General features: G+C 64.4%; 2 protein-coding genes across 5 annotated transcripts; both read right to left on the bottom strand.

The window, feature by feature from the left end:
* Positions 1 to 1,823: 1,823 nt before the first annotated feature.
* Positions 1,824 to 4,513, bottom strand: GAL3ST1 (galactose-3-O-sulfotransferase 1). 3 transcript variants are annotated; one of them, XM_050906855.1, is made up of 3 exons: positions 4,395 to 4,504; positions 4,144 to 4,186; positions 1,824 to 2,942 (listed from the first exon to the last, which is right to left on the bottom strand). In XM_050906855.1, exons 1-3 carry the CDS (start codon positions 4,502 to 4,504, stop codon positions 1,824 to 1,826), a joined length of 1,272 nt encoding a protein of 423 aa, XP_050762812.1. The 3 variants fall into 3 exon arrangements, with proteins under 3 accessions (XP_050762812.1, XP_050762813.1, XP_050762811.1); XM_050906856.1 differs by lacking the exon at positions 4,144 to 4,186 and having other exon boundaries at positions 1,824 to 2,973; positions 4,380 to 4,513; XM_050906854.1 differs by lacking the exon at positions 4,144 to 4,186 and having other exon boundaries at positions 1,824 to 2,994.
* A 9,249-nt stretch (positions 4,514 to 13,762) lies between these two features.
* On the bottom strand, positions 13,763 to 21,635 carry PES1 (pescadillo ribosomal biogenesis factor 1). 2 transcript variants are annotated; one of them, XM_050906479.1, is made up of 15 exons: positions 21,586 to 21,635; positions 20,841 to 20,920; positions 20,405 to 20,558; positions 20,198 to 20,307; positions 18,977 to 19,148; positions 18,630 to 18,719; positions 17,441 to 17,557; positions 17,190 to 17,267; positions 16,676 to 16,765; positions 16,320 to 16,450; positions 16,029 to 16,154; positions 15,672 to 15,861; positions 15,428 to 15,562; positions 14,925 to 15,092; positions 13,763 to 14,446 (listed from the first exon to the last, which is right to left on the bottom strand). In XM_050906479.1, exons 1-15 carry the CDS (start codon positions 21,607 to 21,609, stop codon positions 14,360 to 14,362), a joined length of 1,752 nt encoding a protein of 583 aa, XP_050762436.1. In that variant the 5' UTR covers positions 21,610 to 21,635; the 3' UTR covers positions 13,763 to 14,359. The 2 variants fall into 2 exon arrangements, with proteins under 2 accessions (XP_050762436.1, XP_050762437.1); XM_050906480.1 differs by having other exon boundaries at positions 16,320 to 16,435.
* Between the last annotated feature and the right edge of the window lie 1,260 nt (positions 21,636 to 22,895).

The raw sequence follows: 22,895 nt of genomic DNA, 5'->3' as shown, positions 1-22,895 counted from the left end.
GTCCCCAGCGCCTGTCCCAGTGTCCGCGGGCAGCGCCACACGCAGTTGAGCTGGTGGCCCCACCAGTGGCTCCAGACTGCCCATCAGGGCGTGCGTCCACCCCGGTACCGCTGCTGCCGGCGCTTCGGCTGGAGAAGCCCCGGTGCAAGTCCCGGGGCCAGCCCTGAAAATGGGGTGCACCCGCCAGCAGCGGAGCTGGGACCCGGTGGCACGAGTGAGTTGTGTCACTCGCGATGGCTGTCCCATGGGTCCGGTGTCCCTGCAAAACCAGCAGATCTCCTGGTGGCATCTGCGCACCGTGGGAGTCCCACGCCAGCACCCGGCGGTGCAGGCGGCTCTGCAGGGACAGCGGGGACGGATCCAGGTGCCCCACTCGTGCTGGGGGTCTCGTTCCTCAGTGGTGCCCAGGGGACAGGGGGCTCCCCACCCCCAGGACTGATGGGGAGAGCAGAGCCGGGACCCCGAGGGACTGCCGGGCCACCCCCCCGGGCAGAGCGGGATCCGGCCCCCCAGGAGGAGCAGGGACCGGCAGAGCATCCTGCTGCGGCCGCACAGCCTCGTGCCGGGAGTCAGCGTGGAGAGGTCCCCGTCCCTCCCACCCCCAGAGAAGGAGGAGATGGATGGAGACCAGCTGGACCATCCTTATATTAAAAACTGCCAAATATACAATTATCTTACAAAAGTAGAATTGCTTTTTTATTTCCGGTCTTTACAAAGGGAGCAGAACACGGGCTGGGGGGCCGGCGGGGGTCCCTTCGCTGCCAGGGAGGCTCAGCTGCGGTTGCCACCTCCGTGCCTGGCCAGGGCCGCTCTCGGCAGGACGTGGCATTGCCGGTGTCATCCAGCCTGGCCAGGACGCCCACGGTTTGTCCCCACCATGGGGGTGGGGGATGGACCCTGTCCTCGGCATCCCCCCTGTGCCCGGGCGATGGCATCACTGGGACAGTGGCCACCAGACCCCGCTCCCCATCTCCTCCCCATGCCAGTTCTCACCAGACCCTGTGGGCCTTCCAGGATGTCCCCTGTAGGGACTGGGGCCACGGGGCCCTCTAACTGGGATGATGGGGGGCTGGGAGGGGACCTGCTGCACGGATGCCCTTCACCCGCAGGGACCATGAGCCCGTTGACAAATGCCGGGGCTTTTGGGGTGGGTTTTCCATTCTCCAAATGGCTCCAGGTCACAGCCTGCCACGGACCGACGGCTGCGGGTGGGCTGAGAACGTGCTGCACTCATCACATCCACAGGCTGGAACCTGCTGGAGCGGTGCAGCAGGCTCCGACACGCAGCCCCAAAAGCAGGGCTCAAGGGAAACGGGGTGATTTGAGGAGCCCCTTGAGGTTCAGGTTCCCTGCTGGCAGCTCTGCCCACCCCGGGCAAGGAGGACCCCCTGCCGCTGCCGGCCGGGCACGTCCCTGCCTGCACTGCCCAGCCCACGGCGTGCCTCCAGCGACGTGGTGATGGATGTCCTGCTCCTGCTGTGATGAGGCCATGTCCTTCATGAATACCTCCTCCGGCCTTTCCGTGGGGAAGGAAGAAGTGGATCCTGCTGGAAAAAAAACACCCCAAGCCCCCAGTCCTTGACCCCTCGGAGGCAGGGGGGGAGGCAGAGGCTCCGCTCTCCTTGCCAGTGGGTGATGGCAGCCCCCCCACAAGGCTCCTGCCCAAGCTGGGGCTCTGCAGGAAGGTGATGGAGGGTCCCCCCGACCATTCCGGGGTGCCGGAGCCTCCAGCCGGTTCTGCTCACATCCAGCCAAAACACCATGAGTAAGAAAAAAGAAAGCACCTGGTTCTTCCCCGGGGAGAGCGGGGCGCCCGCCGTCCCCTACCACTTCAGGAAGTCCCGCACGCAGCTCCATAGCTTGGTGATCCAGAGGTTGACCCCCAGGTCGGTCAGGTACTGGATTTCGGGCGTCAGCATCTTGCGGCACAACTTCTGGTGCTTCTTGTTGATCTTCTTCTTCAAGTTGTAGCCCAGGATGGACTTCTCCCCCAGCGGCTGCCAGGGTTGCATGGAGGACTCTTGGATGGCACTGGCGTCCACAGGGTGTCCCCCATCGATGCAGATGCTCTTCATCTTCTCGTTCTCCCGCTGCAGCTCGGCCACGTCCTTGGCCATCCGCTCCCTCCCGTAAGCCTCCACTTTACGCCAGAAGGTGGCATTAAAATAGCGGTAGAGCTTGGCGTCGATGAGGTTCCAGGAGGTGGCCTTCTCATAGAGCTCAGGTGTCAGCCAGGAGACGGTGGAGCCCTTCCGGGCGTTGAGCTTGAAGTAGAGGACATCCTCCAGCTGCCAGCACAGCAGGTCCTTCAGCAGCACCAGGGACTCGTCGAAGTACTCGAGCAACATGACGAGGTGGAAACGGCGATCTATCTCCTGGATGTGCTCCTCCACCAGCGGGCTGTTGGCGTTCATGTTGTTGTCGTAGCCCAAGTCAAAGAAGAGGAGGTTTTGGAGGTAGTGAGCGTTGAACCCGTTGGGGTCGTAGTAGTGCCAGGGGTCCCGGAGGAACTCTGCCAGCTTGTCCTCCCCCGTCAGCTTCCAGGTGAGGGGGATGACGCGCCCAAAGTAGTGGAAAGAGGATTCGAAGAGGTAGGCAGGGTCCCGCAGCACCGTCACGAAGGTGGCGTCCGCCGGCAGGAGCTTGCGCACCTCCTCGTAGTGGAAGCGCATGTGGTTGCAGATGATGTTGAAGCACGCGCCCGGCCGGTAGTGCTGCACCTGGCTGCGCTCAAAGTAGGAGGGGTAGTAGAAGTCGTTGCGGCCATTGGGGAAGGCGAATTTCAAGCGATGCTTCTCCCCGAAGCGGAAGAGGATGTTGAGGATGGTGCTGCTGGCTGTCTTGTGCGTCTTCATGAACATGATGTTCAGCTTGGGCACGCAGCTCCGTCCTGAGGGGCTGCCCGTGCCGTTGGCCACTGCCGGCGCCTTGCCGGAGGCCGGGTAGGAGGAGCAGGAGGAGGGGACGGGGATCCTGGTGGGGAGAAGAGACAGAACACCATGGTGAGGGCAGCTCGGCCAATGCGGCCCAGCCACCGTGAAGGCTCGGCCATTTTCCTTCCTGGAGGAGCTGGACCTGGGGATGGGTGCTGGACCTGGGGACGGGTGCTCGCCCCCAGCACCCCTCGGGCTCCCTGGCGGAGATGAGCCCGGCTTCAGGCAGAGCCCCCTTCACCCCCAGCCACGTGCCCAGCGGGACTGGGGCACCCACTCGGCAAGAGCCCCTCAGCGAGCAGGGCAGAGCCCACTGCCCCGAGCCCCGACATCAGATGCACCTCCAAGCCACCAAACCAAGCTCCCTGGACAACCCCAGCCACTGAGGATGTGCCGCTGTGGGGGTCTTCACGGTGGTCAGCCCCCACCAGCATCAGTGCAGCCTGAGCAGGGCGTCCCCATCCCTCCCCACGGGCACAGCCATGGCGACCCTGGTGCAGGTGATGTTGAGACATGCATCGAGACGAGCTCTCCATGGCCGTAACTCCACGGACAGGAGCTGATAACGTTCGTGCGAGGTCTGGAAGCTCTCAGCGCCTTGTGGGAGTCGTGGAGGATCCAGCACCCCAGCAAAGAGGGAAATAACTCTAGTGCATGGCCCTGCAGATGAGCTCGCGGGCCCTCGGGGAGCACCGAGAACAATTTGTGTGTTATCTGAGATGCCTGGAGCAGGGAACAAAGGCCACAGTGTCGAGTGACTTTGGACACCGTTAATGAAGTTGCAAAGCTGATCCTTGATAACGATCCCATCCGGCAGCACGGGCTGGCACGCAGCTTATGAAACAGCCGTGAGCAGATCTTGTTTATAAGCTTAGAGATAAATTTAATGCCGGGAAGGATGGCCAGGAGCTGAGCCCTGCTGAGCACCGGCTTTCGCCACGACGGGCGGCAGAGAAGTTTGAACCTACGCATGCCCATCTCTGTGGGTGAAAGTTTACATGTGGCAGTGCTCTGGTCGCTCTTGAAGAACAAGCCCTTGATAAAGAGCACCCGAATAACTGCCTCCGCTCTGCCCGCTGCTCCTGCCTGCCGGGGAACGTCTCCTGTGATGCTTTTCCTTCTCCCAGGGGACACGAAGCTGCAGTGGGCAGGGGGTGTCCTGCACCTCCTCATCCTCTCCATCGCCCAGGAGCTGAGCGCTGGCTGCCATTTTGCAGTGGGTCCCCCCCGGGGTGAGTGTCCCCAGCCCCGCGGGGAGCTGGGATTCACCTTCCCCCCACCCATGGGACAGGACGCAGTCTCCAACAGGAGGCTGTAGGAAGGGGACATCTCGGCGTGAAGCCACCAGAGCCTGGAAAGTCCCACGACCGTCTCCAGCTGAGGGTGCCCGGTGCGAAACAGGGTGGCCAAGCTGCCGGGGGGCACGCGTGGGGACCCCGCACTCACTCTGTCACGCTGACTTGCAGCGGGGGGACGGCGTAGGAGTAGAGCAGCAGCATGAAGCTGGTCAGGAGGGTCCCCAGGACGAGCCCCTTGCACATGGACCTCCAGTGCTTTCCATGGTGCAGCATCCTGGTCACCTGTGGACAGCAGAGAGGAGAGTCGTTAGCACTGGGGGACGGGGAAGAGGGGACCGGGGGGGACTCTGTGACTCAAATCACAAGGAAATAAGGCACGGGGGCATCTCACTGGGCTTTTTGGCGCTGGCACTGTTGGGAGAGAGGCAAGCCAGTACCAGGCGTGTCCCCGGCCGTGGGCACAACAGATTTGTAGCCAAAGAGCAGCGGCTCTGCCCACCCTGTGCACCCTTTGCCCCCCTTGAGAAAACACAAAGCGACTCCGTGGCCCAACACAAGAGCAGTCAGAGAGGCTGCCGGGCTGGAAATGGGGGGAAGAAAGGAGCTGCGCCATGGGGCAGTCCAGCCGCAGAGCGGGCATCCTCTGCCAGGCCGCACCAGCAGCTCCCCTGGCACCGAAAAATCACCGACATGGGCAGGAGCTTCCCAAGGGCGGCTGGGATCCCTTTTCCCAAGAAAATCTCCAGGCTGGATCAGGAGCTGCATCAGCTCGGGATGTATGGATGCTGCGATATCCACCCCGTGCAGCCATGCTGGTGTCTCCCGGCCCCTCCAGCAGCATCGGCTGCAAGGGGGCTCGCGGCTCCCCTCTGGCCACGGCACCCCCACCTTTGGGTGGCTCAGGGTGGGGGCCAGGGGGACGCAGACCTGCCGGACAAAGGGGGTCTGGGGCAGGATGGCACCCCCCCCCTGCACAATTGCACATACATACACAGACATGCATGCACGATTGCACATGTGCACACATGCATGCACACACATGCACACGTGCACGCACATGCACACAAACATCCATGCGCATGCATACAGGCACGCATGTGCATGTATGCACAGGGACACACACATCCACGCACACTCATGCATGCACACACTGGGACACAGACACACATCTGCGCATGTTCATGTGTGTGCATGCACACACAGGGGCACGCACAGGCGCACACGTCTGTGCGTGTTCATGCATCCACACGCATGCACGGGGACATATACACACACACGTATGCACTCATGCGTTCCCCACCCACAGAAGGACACACAAATGCGTGCACACTCATGCACACACACAGGGACCCAAGCACCCCCCTCCCCACACACATCTATGCGCACTGATGCACACAGAGGGACACAGACACATATATGTACCCACATGCACACCCACACATCTCTGCATCCTCATGCGTGCCCACGTACGCACGAGGACACAGACACACATGCATGTCTATACCTGCTCACGCATCCACACACAGGCACATGCATGCACACACATGCACGCTCATGCACGCACATGCATACGCACACACACGCATGCACACACACGCATGCACACACGCACACAGACCCTGCAGCAGGCAGCCCCATCCCCGTGCCTAGCCTCGCCGCCCCCCAGGCTGCCCCCTCCCCGGTGCCGCTCTCCCCCCGGCAGCACCTGCCCAGCCGTACGCCGCCGCCGCCGCTCACCGCAGGCCCGGGACGCGGGGGCACCGGCAGCTCCGGCGCGCCAGCAACTGCATTGCAGCAGGGCTGTCCTCTGCAGCAGGACAAGGGGACGCGCCACCCGTGACCATGGCACCCGCTGCCGGTGGGCTGCGAGCAGAGCCCAGCGGCCGGGAGCACCCCCCGAGCCGGAGGGCAAAGCCCCGGGTGGTCCCCCCGCCTTGCACCCCCATTTAGCGGCTGCAGGAGCAGCATCATCTCCCCGAGCTCCCGCTCGCTCCGGCTGCCCCGGCACCGCTCTGGCTCCCAATCATCCTTCGGCCAAGGCTGACCGTGCTCCTGGCTGCCCGCTGAATAACACCGCCTACAAATACCCACCAGCCCCCCGTGCCTGCCGCGGCATCGCCTCCTTAGAGCCTCGTAGCTCCAGCAGATAATTTGGAGAGATGAAATCCCGGCTGGGAGAGCCGTGGTGTACACCCAGACACATTTCAGCCCCCCCAACCCCCACGTAGCAAAGACCACCCATGATTTCGAAGCTAAACCCCAAGCAGAAAGGTTACCTGGCCAGCACGAAGGGTGCCCAGGGCACGGTGAGCCCAGGCTGTGGCTCCCGCCTGCCTCCCCCTCTCTCCGGCCCCCACCCGGGTCGCCTCGTGCCGCTGAGATTTCCAGCTCCATGAATAATGAATGGAAAACGCAACCGGAGCCCGAGGCTGCGGCCGGGTGCTGGGCACAGCTCATCCTGGCACCCAGCGTGGCAGCTGGGGGATCTCGATGGGATGGGGGCACCTGGTGGCACCCCACAAGCGCGCCCAAGCTCACCCAAGCGCTCCCCCCCCTTGCCCTGCAGCAGGGACTGCCGGGTCAGGCAGGGCTGGCCCCATCCAGCCTCTTCCGGGCTGGTTTTCTGAGCCGCTGGCAAGCGCGGCAGGAACGGCAGGGATACCGGGGGGGTGTACGGTGTAACCGCAGGGGGAGCGGGTGGCTCTGACCCTACCCCAAAATTGCAGCGCGGGTGTGAAGCCCAGAGGGTTTCGCATGCCCGGGAGCAGCCAGGGTTTGGTCTTACACCGTGGCCTTGATCGCGCCATGATCACCATCCGCAGCGCCGGCACCAACTGGAAAAGCCGCCGGTGAGAGCGGGGCAGCGCCAGAGGAGACACCCACCTGCGTGGGTGCTGCCGGCTGGGAGCGAAGCTGCATCCCACCGGCTTGCAGGCTGTCCTTGCAGCCGCGCCATGGGGCACAGCGCTGCCGGCGCTGGCACCAACCCCGCCGAAGCAAGCGAGCCAGTGCCATTAATCCCCCTCTCACCTCCTGGCCCGGTGGGGGACCCCGCCATCCCCCCCCGGGCAGCACAGCACCCTGGCCCCACGCGCCGGGATGCCAAGAGGATGTCTCGCTCCACCTGGGCTGGCTCCCCCGGAGTGGTTCTGGCAAACAGTTCCCAACCCAGTTACTCTATTGACTTTGCCTTAAATGAGTGGTTTAATTATTAATAGCTCGCCAGGAGAAATGCGGCGATCGAAGCGTTTTTCCTGGGGCTCCCATTAGCGCCGGGCAGCCGCGGCGCCAGCGCTCAGCTGGCGGGTTGAAATTCCCAGCTGGAGGACGCGGCTGCACTGGTCATTTCCCCACAGGTCACCCCCCAGGATGGCCCAGGCCACGCGGCTCCGCAGCCCCGTCCCCATGTCCCAGCAGCTCCCCTGGTCCCTGGGGACATCCCTGAGCCTTCTTTCGGGTTTTCCCTATAGGAGCCATTTCCTTTATGGCCAAACCCCTATAGCCCCGTACCGAGGTGCATGCACCTGCCGCTTGCTCCTCCTGCCCCTACAAGCCCACGGGCACGCTCTTTTTTCCACGTGCCCAATTTCATGCCGGCACCGTGCTTCTTAACCGCCCCCCGTCCCCCTTGCACAGCCCCCGTGGGTGCAAATACCCATCCCCACATGCCCCCTGGCACCCTGCCCCATAGAGCTGCCCCCCAAGCATCACCTTTTCCTTTGCTTAAGCTGCTCTCGGCGAGCCGTCCCTCTCCTCTCCTGGGCTGGCCGGGGCGCAGGGGGAGCGGGCGGCACAGGGCGGGGGTGCCGATGCTGCTCCGACATGGAATAAGCTCGTCCCGGGCAGCTCCCCGCGAAGGCCGGCTTTTCTGAAGCCTCCCCACCAGCCGCGGTCTTTATGGCATTGCCGGGGTCCCGGCCCCGTATTGCCGGCTTGGGAAAGGGGAAGAAGAGAAAGAGAAATGAGAGCCGCTGCCAAGAAGGATGCGGCGCTGCGGCCGGGCACTGCCCGGCTCCCCTGGGACAGCCGGGCCAGGCCCTGGCTTCCCGCTGCCACCCCAAGCCTCCCGTCTCCCCACCCACTCCTGGCAGCACAGAGGAGGCATTCAGCCTGCTGCCTGCTCGCTGCCTGCCCGCTGCCTGTCAGCGCTGAAAACAAGGGGGACGTTTGTCTCCATCTGCGGCGCCGGCCTCAATGGCGACATTGTCACCGCCGACCCCTCGCCCGGCCCCTCCGCTCCCCTGCACCGCCACGCCACCGCCAGCCCCCGGCCCAGCTTGGCCCCGCGAGCCGGCACTGGTGGCGGTGGGAGCCGGGGTGGTGGGGTGCTGCCGGCCGAGCGGGTGACGACGGCTGTCCCTCGGCGGTGGCACCCAGCTCCTCTCCTCCCCATGGGGCCAGCTCTCGCCAGCCACCATTGTCCTCCTCCCACGGGACGGCTCATGGCTGGGCTGCCACCTCCCGCAGCAGCAGCTCACCTTGGGGTGGGGAGCATGGGGGCTCGGCCCCGCACCCCCGACCCGGCCGCCTGCTCCCCGGGGCGTCCCGGCGGCACTCCGTCAGCTCCGCTCCATCCTTCCCGCAGCCTCCCCCTGCCCTCCCTCCCCGCTGCCTACCGTATCTAACCGGCTTTTATGGCCCTAATGGCAGCAGTATTTGTGCTCCCTCACCCTCCGCACGATAACCATGGAGCTGCCGTGCTGCTGCCAGCCTTTCCCTGGTCCCACCGGCTGCGCCAGGGCTTTGGGTGTCCCCGGGCACCCCACCTGTAGCGGGTGCTGCCACCTGCGGGGCCCTGTCCTGCCGCAACATGGCTGTGCCCAGGGGGGTGAGTGGGTGCCCTGGCCACACCGGGGAGTGCTCGGCACCATCCGGCACCCTGCTCGTGCATCACCCCGCAGCAGGGCAGAAAAGGGGTCATTGTGAGCCTGGATCCGGCCCTGGCGCTTCCCTCCGCCCTCAGAGCCGGCTCACTGCCGCTGAAGGCGGTGACGGCCCAGCGCGCTTGCTCGGACAGCCAAGAAAGCCGTGGCCGTGCCGGCATCCAGTGCCCTGGGTCTCAGCGGGTGGCGTAACCGCATGGCACCCCTCGGCCATGCCCGGCATTCACCCACGTCTCCATCCATGATGGAGGTGTTTGGGGTTCAGAGCTCATCCCCACAGGGCTTGGGGTCACCCTGCCGAGCCCCGGGCGGGCAGGCAGCTATTGCCCCATCGCAGGCAGCTATTGCCCCATCGCAGGCAGCTGCCACATCCTGCCCTGCCTCTGCGGGACAGGTTCTCGCCCCGGGGTTAACCTGCGCAACCCCTGGGCAGCCCCGGCTGGTGCTGGGGGACGAGAAAAGCCAGAATATCCTCCGTCATCACAAGAAGAGGGACGAAGAGCTGCCACCTCCCCGCAGGCACTGGCCTCGCTGGCATGTCCCCGCTCTCCCAGGACAGACACCTCCCAGCGTCCCCAGCCCAAGGGATCCCATCTGGCTCCTCAAAATTAAAGCCCGAGGCTGTGCCGGCCATGCTGGGCTGGCCATGGGCAGTGGAGAGGAACGGCCACGTCTGGGCAATGGAGAGGAGCAAGCAAGCACACAAGCAAGCACAAGCAAGTGCAAGCGAGCACTCCCCCAAAATCAACGCTGGGACGTGCCTGCCTGCCCCAGGGGAGGCGGAGGCTGCTGCCGGGATGGCAACAGGAGACTCGTCCCTACTCAGAGGCAGCGTAACACCCGAGTGCGTGGGAAGCGTGCGGCCCCCCCTCCCTGAGCCCTTATTTGATGCGTTTCCAGTTGCACCCAGCCCTGGCTGCAGTCACACCCGGGATTTATTGCCCATCTCTTCCCCCTGCCTGCCCAGGCCCATTTCTCACGGGTAATGGCTGCTGCGTGAAATAACCACGACACCAGATTAAATAACACCCCCGGCTCCGCTGCTTGCTCCAGCTCCGGCCATTCGCCTTTGCATCCCCTCACCTGGATTCGCCCTGGCAACAGCAGCGTGGGGGCAAGGAGCCATCTCACCCCCTCCCCACAGGGCACCTCTCTTAATTCGAGGTTTCCCCCTTTTTTGGGGGGTGGCATTGTGAAGGGTTTCCAGCTGGAAGAGGACCATGGCGGCCGGGATGCAGCAGGTCAACAAAGGGATGCTCATGGCCTTGGGATGTGATGTAAATGAGCCGGGGAGCCGTGACACCCCATCTCCTGCACCCCGCGGGGTGTAAACCATCCCCACGAGGGCTCCACCACGACATCCTCCACCCCCTCTCCCCCGTCGCCCCACCTGGGAGCGGGCAGAGCGAATCCCCCTCAGATTTGGGGGGATCAAAGCACACTGAAAACCGTGACCACCGGGGAAGCACGTGCCAGAGCTGGGGATCCCGAGGGATTTGGTGAGGAGCCCGCGCGGCTGGTCAGAGGAGCGGGCAGCAGTACCGTGGTGGCACACTCTGTCCGGGCCAGGGCTTGGCCCCGTCGGACACTCATCAGCCAAGCGTGGCGTCAGGCACCTTTATTGCCCAGGAAAGCTGTCATTAGCGTCGGCGAATGAGGGGGAACTGGTGGCCATTGGGGTGGCGTGACCGGTTTGTGGTCACCTGGCCAGGCAGCCTGGCAGCGGGGCTGCTGCCTGCGGCTGGCTCTGCCTGCCGATCCCACCACGCTTTCGTTATCTGCCGCCCCGGCGCAGTGCCTGAGGGTGCCCGGAGCGGGTGTCCAGCGGCTCCGGTGGGGTTGGGAAGGCCCATTCAAGGTCTCCTGCCCCGTCGTGGAAGCCCGGCTCTGGGTGCAGCCCCAGGAGCTCCCAAGTGGTTGAATCTCCTCCTTTTCTGAGAGGTGAAGTCAAGGAAAGGGGGAAAAAAGCAAGGGGGGGGTGGGGGGAAGGGAAAAAGGCAAAACCCTCCCAAGCCCCCAAAGAAAAAAAAAAAGGGGAAAAAAAACGGAGAAAAAAAAGGGAAAAAAAAGGGGGGGGAAGGGAAAAAAAAGAAAGAAAAAAAAAGACAGACGGGCCATTATCGCCAGTTCCCTATCTGTGCTGTTGCTCGCTCCCTGCCGGGGGTTATCAGCCCCCGGGCTGGCAGTGCCCGTGGTCAGTTCATGGGCCGTACCTGTGTCCCCACAGGAGTGCCATGAGGTGGCACAGCCTTCACCTGGGCTGGGCTGGGAAAGAAGGTGTCCTCCAAGAAATCCCACGAGACGACGCAGCCTGCACCACAGCTGAGCACAAGGGTGTCCCCATAAAAACCCCATGAGACAACCCGTCTTCACCGTGGCTGGGGACATGGTGTCCGCATAAAAGGCCCTATGAGACAGCTCAGCCTTCACCACAGCCAGGGACGAGGTGTCCCCATAAAAGCCCCATGAGATGGCACAGCCTTCACCACGGCCAGGGACGAGGTGTCCCCATAAAAGCCCCATGAGATGGCACAGCCTTCACCACGGCCACAGACAAGGTGTCCCCGCAAAAATCCCATGAGACGATGCAGTCTTCACCACAGCTGGGGACAAGGGTGTCCCAGAAAAGCCCCATGAGATAACCAGTCTTCACAATGGCTGGGGCCATGGTGCCCACATAAAAGGCCCCATGAGACAGCACAGCCCTCACCGCAGCCGGAGACCACGTGTCCCCATAAAAGGCCCCTATAAGATTACGCAGCCTTCACCACAGCTGGGAACAAGGTATCTCCATAAAAATCCCATGAGATACCACAGCCTTCACCACAGCTGAGGACAAGGGTGTCCCAATAAAGGCCCCCTGAGATAACCAGCCTTTCCCATGGCCAGAGACAAGATGGCCCCATAAAAGGCCCCATAAGATGACACAGCCTTCACCACGGCTGGGGACACGGCGTCCCCACAAAACCCCCATTTGATGGCACAGCCTTTACCACAGCTGCGGACAAGGTTGTCCCTCTAAAGCCCCATGAGATACCTCAGCCTTCACCGTGGCTGGAGACAAGGGTGCCCACATAAACCCCATGAGACGACACAACCTTCACACGCCCATGCTCACCAAAACCCTACAAAAACCCCACAGCAAGCCACCCCACCTTGGGACACCCCTTCCCAACCTCCAAAACGAGCCAGAAAAGGGGGGGGGGGGGGGGGGGGAAGCGCCAAACAAACCATAAATCTTGCACAAAACCGAGCATTACCCTCCTCCTCTCCCCAGGAGGACAGCCATGAACAGGCCTCAGGGCCGCACGTAGGCCCCGGCGAGGAAATGGTGGTGGGGGTGGCTGTTTTGGGTGAAAAAAACTGGGATTTGGGGGGAAGGTGGGGGGAAAACGCTGGCGATGCCGGGGCCGCCGCATCCGTGGGGTCGGCGACCCTGGCATCGGCCCTGGCAGCCCTAATTTCTCCATGTGTTGCTTTATCTCAGCCAAGAGCCCCAAAATAACCTCTCCTTCACCCAAAAAAATCACCCCTCCCCCTGGCCTCCTGCTGGAAGAGGGAAGAGCCCCAAAAACCTTTGCCTCGTCCCTTTGCAAGCAACCCAACAGGGTCCCAGCGGGGTTGGAGGCACCTCTAAAGGTCAGCTGGTCCAACCTCTCTGGTCATATCATCTCCATGGATGGAGACTCCACTGCCTTCTCTGGGCAACCTTGTGCCAGTGCTTGGTCACCTTCACGGTGAAGAAGTGTTTCCTGACGTTCAGAAGAACCTCCTGGGTTTCAGTTTGTGCCCATCACCTCACATCCTGGCATCGGACACCGCTGAGAAGAACCTGGCTCCATCTTCACACCCTCCCCTCAGGTATTTACAGCCATTGATAAGATCCCCCCTGAACTTTGTCTTCTCCAGTCCCAGCTCTTACAGCCTTTCCTCCTAGGAGAGATGCTCCAGTCCCTGCATCATCTTGGTGACCCTTTGCTGGACATGCTCCATCGTGTCCATGTCTCTCCTGCACTGGGGAGCTCATCGCTGGACACAGCACTCCATGAGTGGCCTCACCAGCGCCGAGGGGCAGGATCACCTCCCTCAACCTCCTCTGGCACTCCTCACGCAGCACCATTAGCCCTCTTTGCCCCAAGGGCATGTTGGTGGCTCACGGTCAAGTTGGTGGCCAACAGGACCTCCAGGTCCTTTTCTACAGAGCTGCTTTCCTGCCTGGTGGCCCCCGGCACGTCCTGGTGCCTGGGGCTGCTCCTCCCCAGCGACAGGACTTTGCGCTTCCCCTGGTTGAACAAAACGAACTCGAGAGTTGGCTCTGAGCGTGCAGCCGGGATGGAGCAGACCCTACCCAAAACCCACCGCTGGGAACAAGGACTGGCAAAGGGTGACAAGGAGCAAGGTAACAGCCACGGCGCCCACGGGTTGTGGCACCTGGAGCAGGGACCAGGCTCTGTCCCTTCTGCTCCACCTCCCAGCAGACGTACCCGCTCACCGGTGCAGGATGAGGAGCCATCTCCAGCCCCACGTGTCTCGGATGAACCGATCCGCGCCTCCTCTGCCGTGCCCAGGACCGGGCAGAGCACCGAGCGCAGCGCAGCCGCGCCACCCCACCACGGCCGGGAGGGAACAGACAACACACGCCACCAGGGAAGCGTCACCTTCTTTAATTAAAAATAAAAATACAAGAGAAGTATGGCCTAAGATGCAGATGCCGGAGGGCAGCTCTGGGCTGGGCAGAGGATGGGCTCCCCTCTGCTGCGGACTCCTCTCCGCCAAAGCCTCGCTCTTTGTGCCGAGCCTCCACAACACGCCGCAATGCCCCGCCGTGCCAGGCAGCCCTGGAGCTCTCCTGCTCTGCCATGGGGGCTCGGCTCCTCCACCCAGGGCTGTGCAAATTCAAAAGGAACAATCCCAGAGGGACCTGGAAGAGCCCAGAGCTCTCCTTGGCTTCCTCTTCCTCGCTCGCCACCCCTGCAGGTCAGGAAGCAGAGGTGGCACCAGCATGAAGAGGACAGTCCTCGTGACACTGATCCCGCAGCCCAGGCCAGGACGGGCAGCAGCACTGGCAGAGGGGAGCCAAGGGAGCCCCGGGAAAGGCACAGCGGGAGGTGTATTTACAGACAGGAAATGTTTTAATTTAGCATTTCTGTCCCAAAAGCAAAGCTGAGGGTTTTTCACCCAAACACAATGGTGTCTGCAGGGAGCGGCCAGCCAGCCAGCCCCCACGCGGAGCCCCCGGGCCCCGTCACGCTCGTCGCGCCTTCTTGCTTTTCTTTTTCTCCTCTTTGACGGCAGTGTCGTGGGCTTTCCTCTTTGCAGCGAGTTTGTTCGCCTGTGGAGAAACCCCCGAGACGCACAGTCAGACCGGTCTGCAGACACCGAGGGCTGCTCTACCCTCGGTCCCACCAAACCCTCCAGCTGTACGTGGGAGAGATGGACCCATCTGCTGCTGGCACCCGGGTCAGGCGTGGGGCACAGAGAGGGGCGGCAGCTTCACCTGCTGAGCACAAGCCACGGCCTCGAGGGAGCACGAGGAGCTCTGCCCTGCCGGGGTCGACCTGGTGATGCTGGGGAAGAGGCTTGTAGAGCCTCACCCTCGCCCACCTTCGCTCAATGCCCTCACCAGGTACAGAGCGGAGCGGAAGGAGCAGCCCAGAGCTGGCACAGTATCAGAAGCAGAGGCTGCTCCCTCTCCCCCGAGATGGGGACAGACCCAGCTTTAGCGATCCATAGCTGCAAGCTGATTTGGGAAGAGCTAGCACCAGGATCCAGGCAAGGGTCCTTGGCCCACAGCAGCCCTACGCTCGTACCTCTCGGACTTTGCGCTTCTTGCCAAACATGATCTTCTTGTAGAGGTATTTCTCCCTTTTCTTCATCATCATGATGGCCAGACGCTTCTCCTCGCTTTGCTGCTCCTGCTCCAGGCGCTGCTTGTCCTCCAGCCGCAGCTTGCCAGCGGTCACCTTCACGGGAAGCGCCTGTGGGGAGCCGGTGAGCTCAGGATCCCGGACGCCGGGAACCCACCGCCCTTCCCCAGGGACAGACATTCCCACACCGTTCACTGGGGGCCACGGAAGAGCCGCAGCACCCTCCAGACCAGGCGGCATGTCCTGACCATGAATGGGAGCTGCAGCTCATGAACATGGGTCCAGGACCCAGACGTGTGGTGGCTGCCACAGGAGTGGCACAGCCACAGCGGTCCCAGAACAGGGACTTGGCCGGGACACCCTGCAGCGAGCAGAGCCGCAGCACGGACAGAGCTCACCAGAGCTGCCTCCTCCTGGGGCTCCCACCCCGCTGCTGGGCACCGCACCTTGCTGCTCTGAGTCTTCTGCTCTTCCATCTTCTTTAGTTTCATCTCCTCTTCCTTTTCAGACTCATCTTCCTCCTCCTCCTCTTCTTTGTCATTGTCGTCATCCTCCTCTTTCCTCCTCCTCACTCTCTTCATCTACAGAGAGACGACCATTACCAAGGGGAGAGCAGTCGCTGGCCCCGGAGCAGGTACAGCCCTGCCGAGGCAGCCCGGCTCCTCAACTCCTGCGACCTCGGAGCCTCGCATCACCTGGGTTCTCGCCCCTCTGCATGGCCAGCAGCTTCAGCTTCTCGGGAGGGACGTAGTCTCCTTCCTGCTCCGTGACGAAGGGCGAGAGGTGCGGGGGCAGCAGCACGCCGGGGAAATAGTCGGCCACGGGGAGGCACAGCTTGGCATTGACGGAGTCGAAGACCCACTGAGGCTGCAGGTAGTACCTGTGGGGCAGAGGGACACGGGCTCAGACTCCTTCCTCCCACCTCAGGCTCTAGAGAGCCCACGGGGCTGCAAGGGAGCAGACAAGAGCATGGGACAGCTCTGGGAAGCCAGGGACACCCGCTAGCCCACGTGGCCATTCTGGGGACAGGCCACCTGCCTCACTCACCTGCCAACAACCTGCTGCTCCACCCGGGGCCGGTCAACAATCTGGTGGGTGATGGAGGGGTCGCTCACGTCGTAGGTGGCACCGATGCACAGAGATTTGTCCCAGGAGACCTGGCCACCAAAGCACCTGCCAGCAAAACCCACGGAAGAGTCAGGCAGGCAGGAGGGGCCCTGAGGGTCACCTCGCCTGCGGGACGTCAGGCAGGTTGGCCTCAAAAGTCCCGCTAGAGAGGCTGGGGGAGGCAAGCACAGTGCAGCAGGGCTGCTGAGGGACAGCCTGCCCACCACGTACCGGATGACGAAGGCCAGCGGCTCTCGAGGCACCTCCCTGTTGAGGAAGAAGCGCAGCCCTTCAAACAGCTTTTTGTGCTTCTCCAGGGCCTCCTGCTCCTTCTTCTTCGCGTCCATCTGCTCCGCGGTCTCCTGTTCAGAGCAAAGCGTTCAGCCTCCTCCCCAAGAACAGCCCCTGCCAAGCTCCTCTCTGCAGGGGAGCTGCAGAGCGTCCCGCTCAGATGCTGTCCCCATCCTCCTGCCAGTCCCTCCCAGCACCACACCAGGCCCTGACAGCCTTTGCTGGGGCACAAGACATACTGCAGACAGGATCACCCAAGGGCAGGGCTGAGCCCCCCGCCCCCCCCAGGCTCTTACCCCCTCCACTGGGAACTCATCCATCTCCACCTCGTCCTCGTGGGTCGGTGCCACCACCCGGGCCAGGCTGGAGCTCAGAGCCGACAGTTTCTGTAGCGGGAGGAGACCGAGAAGGCGTCACGCCCAGCCAGCGCTTCGGGGATGGGAAAAGGGGCAGCCTCACGGAGGGAGGCGATTTCTCGGAGCAAGAGGTCAAAAGACCTAAGGACTAGATAGATATTCAGCCTCCTCCATGTACTGTCCCACCCTGCAGTCCCCAGCACCGGGCTTCAGAGGGTCCCCCGCCACGCAGGGGGGAGGCCAGTGGTCCCCCCAAGGCCAAGCACAGCTCCTCCCTTGGCCAGCCTACGGGGGCAAGGAGTTTGGGACCAGCCCCCTCCGCCACGCAGGGATCTGGGCTCTGCTCCTCGGTCCCCGCACGCCGAGTGCCCCACACCAGGAAGAGGTCTGCAGTCAGGACACCAAGACCACGCAGGGTCCTCCCACGGACAACGGTGACAGCAGCGTCCCTCACCTCCAGGTAGCTCTCCGAATCCATGGCGTACTCCTTGCCCTCCGCGGGCTTTAGCTCAACATCAGCCTGGCCATCGATCTGGGGAGAAACAGAAAGGTGGGGAGGCAGCTCCCAAATCCAGAGCCCCCAAACATCCCCCCCTCCCGCCACCCTGACCCTCCAACATGGGCTCGGTTCCCACCACCCACACCGGGAGGTCCCATCAGGCTCTGGCTAGCGCAGCACGTCCCCGGGGCCAGCGGTGGCCTCACCTTGGGGGGGTAGAGCAGGTTGAGGGACTGATAGAGGCGAAAGTTGACGAAGCCCAGCAGGGTGGTGTAAAACTCAGTGAAGGTGGCCATCACACGGTAATCCACGTCTGTGGGGTGCTGCAGGCACACGGGAAGGGTGAGAACACAAGGACAAAGGACCGGAGTCTCCTCTGGAGGGGCAGGGGCCCCGTCCCATCCGCACAGGGAGGAGGATCCTGCCCCCTTCACAGCGAGGTCTGGAGATCCATGGCCACCGCCAGACCCTGGGCAGGGAGAGCTCTCATGGCTGCTACACGGGGCCCTGCTGCCACCCCTCCCTGAAGGGACCTGCTGGGACAGATGGAGCACCTCATCCCATCACGGATGGGGACCTCGGTGGCTTGGTCCAGGGACTCTGCTCCTCCAGGTGAGGAGCGCAGGCCATGGCAAAGCTGGACAAGAGCAGGACAAGGAGTCAAACCCAGCAGGGACCCAGCCAGCCCCACAGCGGCCAGAACTCAAGGGAGCGAGAAGTAATGCTGGCTGGGAAGGGCATGGGTTGGCTGAGGAGATGCTGCGGGGGTGAGCTGGGGAGGTGAGCCCCAGCACAGGCCATACCAAAGGCCACAAAGCTGGAAAGCCTCGACCCAACTGTGCCAAGCCTTGGGAAGCCCCGGAGTAAAACGAGAGGGCACTGCTGTGACGGTGAACTCCTGCCTGCCAAGGATCTTGGCAAGGTGCGGCACAGCCGCACGGCTATCCTGGCACGGTGGCACCCACAGCTCTCCCCTCGCCTTGCTGCCTGCCCGGACCGTGCAGGGGACGCAGCAGAACCACCCTGGCAGAGGGTGCGGGGTCTGACTCGGCTCTTCCCGAAGTGCCACCAGCCTCATTGCTGCAGGTTAATCTGTAGTTGCTGATTAACGCACATTTTAATAATTGACAAGAGGAAATAAGGAACCGGGGAGACTGGTACAGCCAGCCACAGGGGACACGGGTACAGCCATCCTGGGGGGTAGAAGTCCCCGCATGCCTCCCGAGCCGGGCCCCGTGGTCTCCACCACAGGCTGGGCACAGCCTCGCCTGCCTCTGCAGCGCAAGAGCCACAGGACGGTCCCTCGACCCTTCCCCGGCCACAGGGAAGGGAGCAGCGAGGCAGCGGCAGCGCGGGTCCCGCACGGATCCCGCCACGCTCTTCCCAGGTACTCACATCATGGGCGAAGGCGTAAGGGGTGATCCAGGTGATGGGCTGCCCCAGCACCTCGGCCTGGTAGTAGATGCCCTTGATGGAGAGGAAGACCTGGCAAGGAACAGAGAGCGAGGGCTCAGGGGGAGGAAGGCCACGTCGCTCCCTTGTCCCTGTCCTCGTTAACCCTTCCCACGTCAGCAGGGTTCATCAAGGGAGTGTCACAGACGGCCCGGCAGGACTCGTTCCCCATCGGAAGCTGCCAGCGCAGCTGGCCCGGTGCCCTCCTGGGGCACAAGTCCACCGCCCCCGCCTCCACAGCCCCGCCGGGGCAGGGAGGTCCCGGCCCCGTCCCTCCCCGCGGTGCCCACCTTGCGCAAGGAGCGGGAGGCGATGACGTAGTTGAGGAACTCCACGGCCAAGCGCCGACAGAGCTGGATGGTCTGGACGTGGCACTTGCCCGTCCGCGGGAAGGTAGAGAAGAGGAAGCACATGGAGAGGGCATCGTCCAGGTCCCGCAGCGCGTCTATGAAGGTTGGGTACCTGTGCCCGGGCAGGAGGAGAAGGGGGAATCACACCCAGCCCCAGCGTCCACCAAAAGCTGCTGCGGCTGGAGGAGACCTCGCATGAGAACGGAACAGGCATCGTGGAGCATCCATCTCCTACATGTCCCACCAAAGCTGGTGGCCCACAGGGACGGGGTGTCCCTCCCGGGCACCGGGGAGCCCGCGGTCACACAGGGACCTCCAAGCAGCTCCCCGGGGTTCAGGGAGCTCTGGGGAGCCAGGAACCTCCCTGGCGAGGGGACGGCAACACCATCAGGGTGTTACAGGGTGGGTGTAAATAGGTTTTAGGGCACCCACAGGGACTGGGTGTTGGGGAATCCCAGCCCGGACCCACCGAGGACAAGCGTGCCCGTGGCCTGCGGTGCAGCACACCAGCACGCCGTGCTCCTCGGCCCGATGGACGAGGCCCGGAGGAAAAGCTGCAGGACCCAAACGCGGCGGTCGGAGGGAGACCGCACGGTCCCACAGCTCAAGCGGCGGTGTGGCCGCCAGGTGCCCAGACCATCTCCCCTGCCGAGCACAGAGCTTGTCGGGGCAGCGTCTGTCTCTCGGTGCTGTTTCTCTCTCCCCTCTCTGCGCCAGCACAGCGAGGTCCCAGGCACCACCGGGACGAGGGAGAGACCTGCCAGGGCAGGTTCACCCCCTCCTGGGTCCTCTCCTCTCTCACTGCCACCAAATTCACCAACTCTGTTGGCAGGATTCACCTTCCACCAGCCCTCCCTCCAAGGAAAACACCGCTCAGGGAGAGGAGGAGAGCTCTCAGCGTCTTCCTGGAGATCCTGGAGCCATCTAGGGCGGCCAGGCACTCCCTGCTCACTCATGCTTTGCTACAGCCAGTGTGCAGCACACTATGGCCTTCTCCTCCAGCCCAGAAACACCAGTTTCCATCAAAATCCCCAGAATATATACAGGAGGTGGATTCCTAAAGAGGGACGGACTTGGCGAAGGCTCCACAGGTCCAGGTGGCTGCAGGGAAAGCTCCTCCCAAAAGAGGACGGCTCTGCTGGGACTCGGCCGGTGGCTCACCTCTCCTTCACGATGTGGTCGAGCTTGTAGCTGGGCTTGTTGTCCTTCAGCCGGTCTACGGTGCTCCACTCACTCTTCCCGTACGCCTTCCGGAGCTTCCGGACAAACACCTATGGGAAGAAGGGGAGGCCGGGGGCTCTGCGGGAGAGGACGAGCCCCGAGCGGCCCCTCGGGCACCACCCCGGGGGTCTCCTGCAGGATAATTACCTTATACTCCCGGAACTTGTTGACGATGGGCTCGTGAAGGAGGAATTTGATATCCTTGAGGAGATAGAAGGTCCTGGCTGCGGTGGAGCCTTTGTTCACCTTCTTCTTGTGCTTGGGCTCGTGGGGGTAAATCCCCTTCAGGATGCAGAGGCGCCTGGCAATGGCGACGAGGGTGAGACACGCAGCACCCGTGTGCCCAAAAGCAGAACGCCCCGGGGCCCCTTCCCGCCACTGCTGCCACCCCTCGGGGGGGGAACCCCCCCAAAACTCGGCACCCTGACACCCCGGGACAGGCAGGACACGCCACCAAGCTCCCTACGGAAAGGGCCACCCCACGCACCCACCGCGGGCTCAAGCACTGCTCCCCAGGCGGGGTCCGGGGGGCCTGGGGGGGGTTCAGGGGGTGCCGGGGGGGTCCCAGGGGCGGCGGGCGCACCTGAAGTCGGGCAGGCTCAGCTGCAGCTTCTTCCGCGCCCTGTTGCGGGTGATGTAGTTGGTGGCGGATCCCCGCTCGTACTGGGGAGAGACGGGGGCGTCGTGGGGGGGGGGCTCGGCACCGGAGGGGGGGGGGGGGGGGGGGAGCCCTGCGACCGGGAGGGGCAGCCCCGGAGCCAGCGGGGCTCCTGGGGCTGGAGAGGGAGGAGAAACGGGAACCGGCAGTGGTGGGGAGGAGGCAGTAATGGGGCTACCGGGCACGGCCGGCTTGGGGGGTGTGGGGTGGGGGAGACCGGGCACCGGCACCGGGTGTCACGGTATGGATGGGCACTGGCACCGGGGGAGCGGGGCACCGGCACCAGAGGAGGGGAGGGTGAGCACGGGTACCGGGGGGAGGGATGGAGGGGCACGACACGGGAGGGCACCGCTACCGCGGGGGGGGTGGGGGTGGGGGGGTGTCACCGGCACCGTAGGTGGGGGGAGCAGACACAGGCGGGCACCGGTTATCAGAGATGGAGGGAGGGGGAGCGGGCAGGACACGGGTGGGCACGGGTACCGGGGGGAGGCGGCACCGGCACCGAGGGGAGGGGAGGCACGACACGGGAGGGCACCGGGGGAGGTGGCGGGGGGCGGCCACGGGCACCGGGGAGCGTGAACGTGGCTACCGAGCGGGGGGACGGGGAAAGGGGAGGGGGGTGCTCCGGGGGCGGGGGGGAGGCGGAGGCGGCCAGGCCGCCCCGCAGTACCTTCTTCTTCTCCAGCCCGCCCATGGCCCCGCCGCCGCCGCCGCTGCCCGCGTGCTCCCGACGCGCCGCAGGCCCCCGGCCTGCCCCCGCCCTGCCTGCGCCCGGGGCCCGGGGCCCGCACCCGCCGGAGCCGCCCCGCGCCGGTCATGGGGGCAGAGCGGGCAGCACAGGCAGGGCGGGCAGAGCTGGCAGGCGTCGGGGCCGGGCTCGGTCAGGCGCGGCGCGGGCAGCCCGCGCGGCCTGGTCGGAGGGGTCCTGCGGCGCGGGGCACGCCGGGATATTGCGGGGCGGCGCGGGGCACGCCGGGATGTACCGAGGCAGGGGCCTGGCGGCGCGGCGGCCCGGAGGGTGGCGGGACCCGGCCAGCCGCAGGGACGGGACGGGACGGGACGGGGGTGGCCCTGCGGGGTGGCGGGTCCCCGGTCAGCCACAGGGACAGCGGGCTGGCAGGTCCCTGGCCGGCGCTGCCCAGGCCCTGGGGGTTCCCCTGCCCCCCCCAGCTGGGGCAGCCCCTGCGGCCGCGGCACCGTCCCCGCTCCGTCCCAGTCCCGTCCCCCCCCCGGCCTCAGGGCACCGTCCCCGGGGGTCCCCGTCCTCTAGGGCCTGGCAGCCAGCTGTGGGGCGAGTGCGGGTGGTTCCTGGGGGGAAGGCCCGGCTGTCTCGGCCTCCCTCAGCCCGAGCTCTGGAGGCTCCTGACCGTCCCGCGCCCGCTCCGCTCTCCCCAGCGTTTCCCCCGTCTCAGAGGTCGCCGGACCCCGTGTCCCCGCACGGCGAGTCGCCGGGGACCAGGGCATCTCCTGGAGGGTGACAGATGCCCGTGAAGGGGTTTGTCTGTCCCAGCCTGCCGGGGACGCCTGGCCCCTGTGGCCATGCCGTTGGCGAGCCCTCGCTGGCGTTTCGGGCGCGCGTCCCCGAGCTGGGGTGGGTGAGGCGTCTCCGGGAGGTTTCGTGGCCGTTAAGTTTCCAGCCTGATCCCAAGGGTGAGGTGTGAGTTTGTCTGACGCCACGTGGGGCTGCGGGTGATGTGAACTTGGGCCCGACCCGTGGCGGGTCGCTGGAGCTCCTCGTTTGCCCCCGGGTGGGACTTGGACCCCCTGCGGGGGTTGCAGCCGGCAGGGTGACGTGCGCTGCCCTCCCTGGGTGCTTTGTCCGCCCCGCAGTGCCGCTGGGTGCTGATCGGTGCCACGCGCCCTCCTGCGTCCCTTGTCCATCCCCGGTGCCCTCGAGAGAGCAGCTGACCTCGGTGGGAGGAGGGGACGGGTCACCTCCCTGCCCAGTGTCACTGGTGGGACACCCATGGGTGCACCCCG

Source organism: Gymnogyps californianus, chromosome 16 (assembly GCF_018139145.2).
Source record: "Gymnogyps californianus isolate 813 chromosome 16, ASM1813914v2, whole genome shotgun sequence".
Taxonomy (NCBI): domain Eukaryota; kingdom Metazoa; phylum Chordata; class Aves; order Accipitriformes; family Cathartidae; genus Gymnogyps; species Gymnogyps californianus.
The sequence above is the reverse complement of the archived record's forward strand: the minus strand, read 5'-3'. Positions and strand labels throughout refer to the sequence as shown.

Excerpts from the sequence above, each read along its gene's own strand:
- GAL3ST1 (XM_050906854.1), bottom strand. The coding sequence starts at position 4,504 with ATGCTGCACCATGGAAAGCACTGGAGGTCCATGTGCAAGGGGCTCGTC. Across the intron at positions 2,995-4,394 it reads TACGCCGTCCCCCCGCTGCA|TCTGTCTCTTCTCCCCACCA; the intron begins AGTCAGCGTGAC and ends TCACCATGGTGT.
- PES1 (XM_050906479.1), bottom strand. The coding sequence starts at position 21,609 with ATGGGCGGGCTGGAGAAGAAGAAG. Across the intron at positions 20,921-21,585 it reads GCGGGCTGGAGAAGAAGAAG|TACGAGCGGGGATCCGCCAC; the intron begins GTACTGCGGGGC and ends GTCTCTCCCCAG. Across the intron at positions 20,308-20,404 it reads ACAAGTTCCGGGAGTATAAG|GTGTTTGTCCGGAAGCTCCG; the intron begins GTAATTATCCTG and ends TTCTTCCCATAG.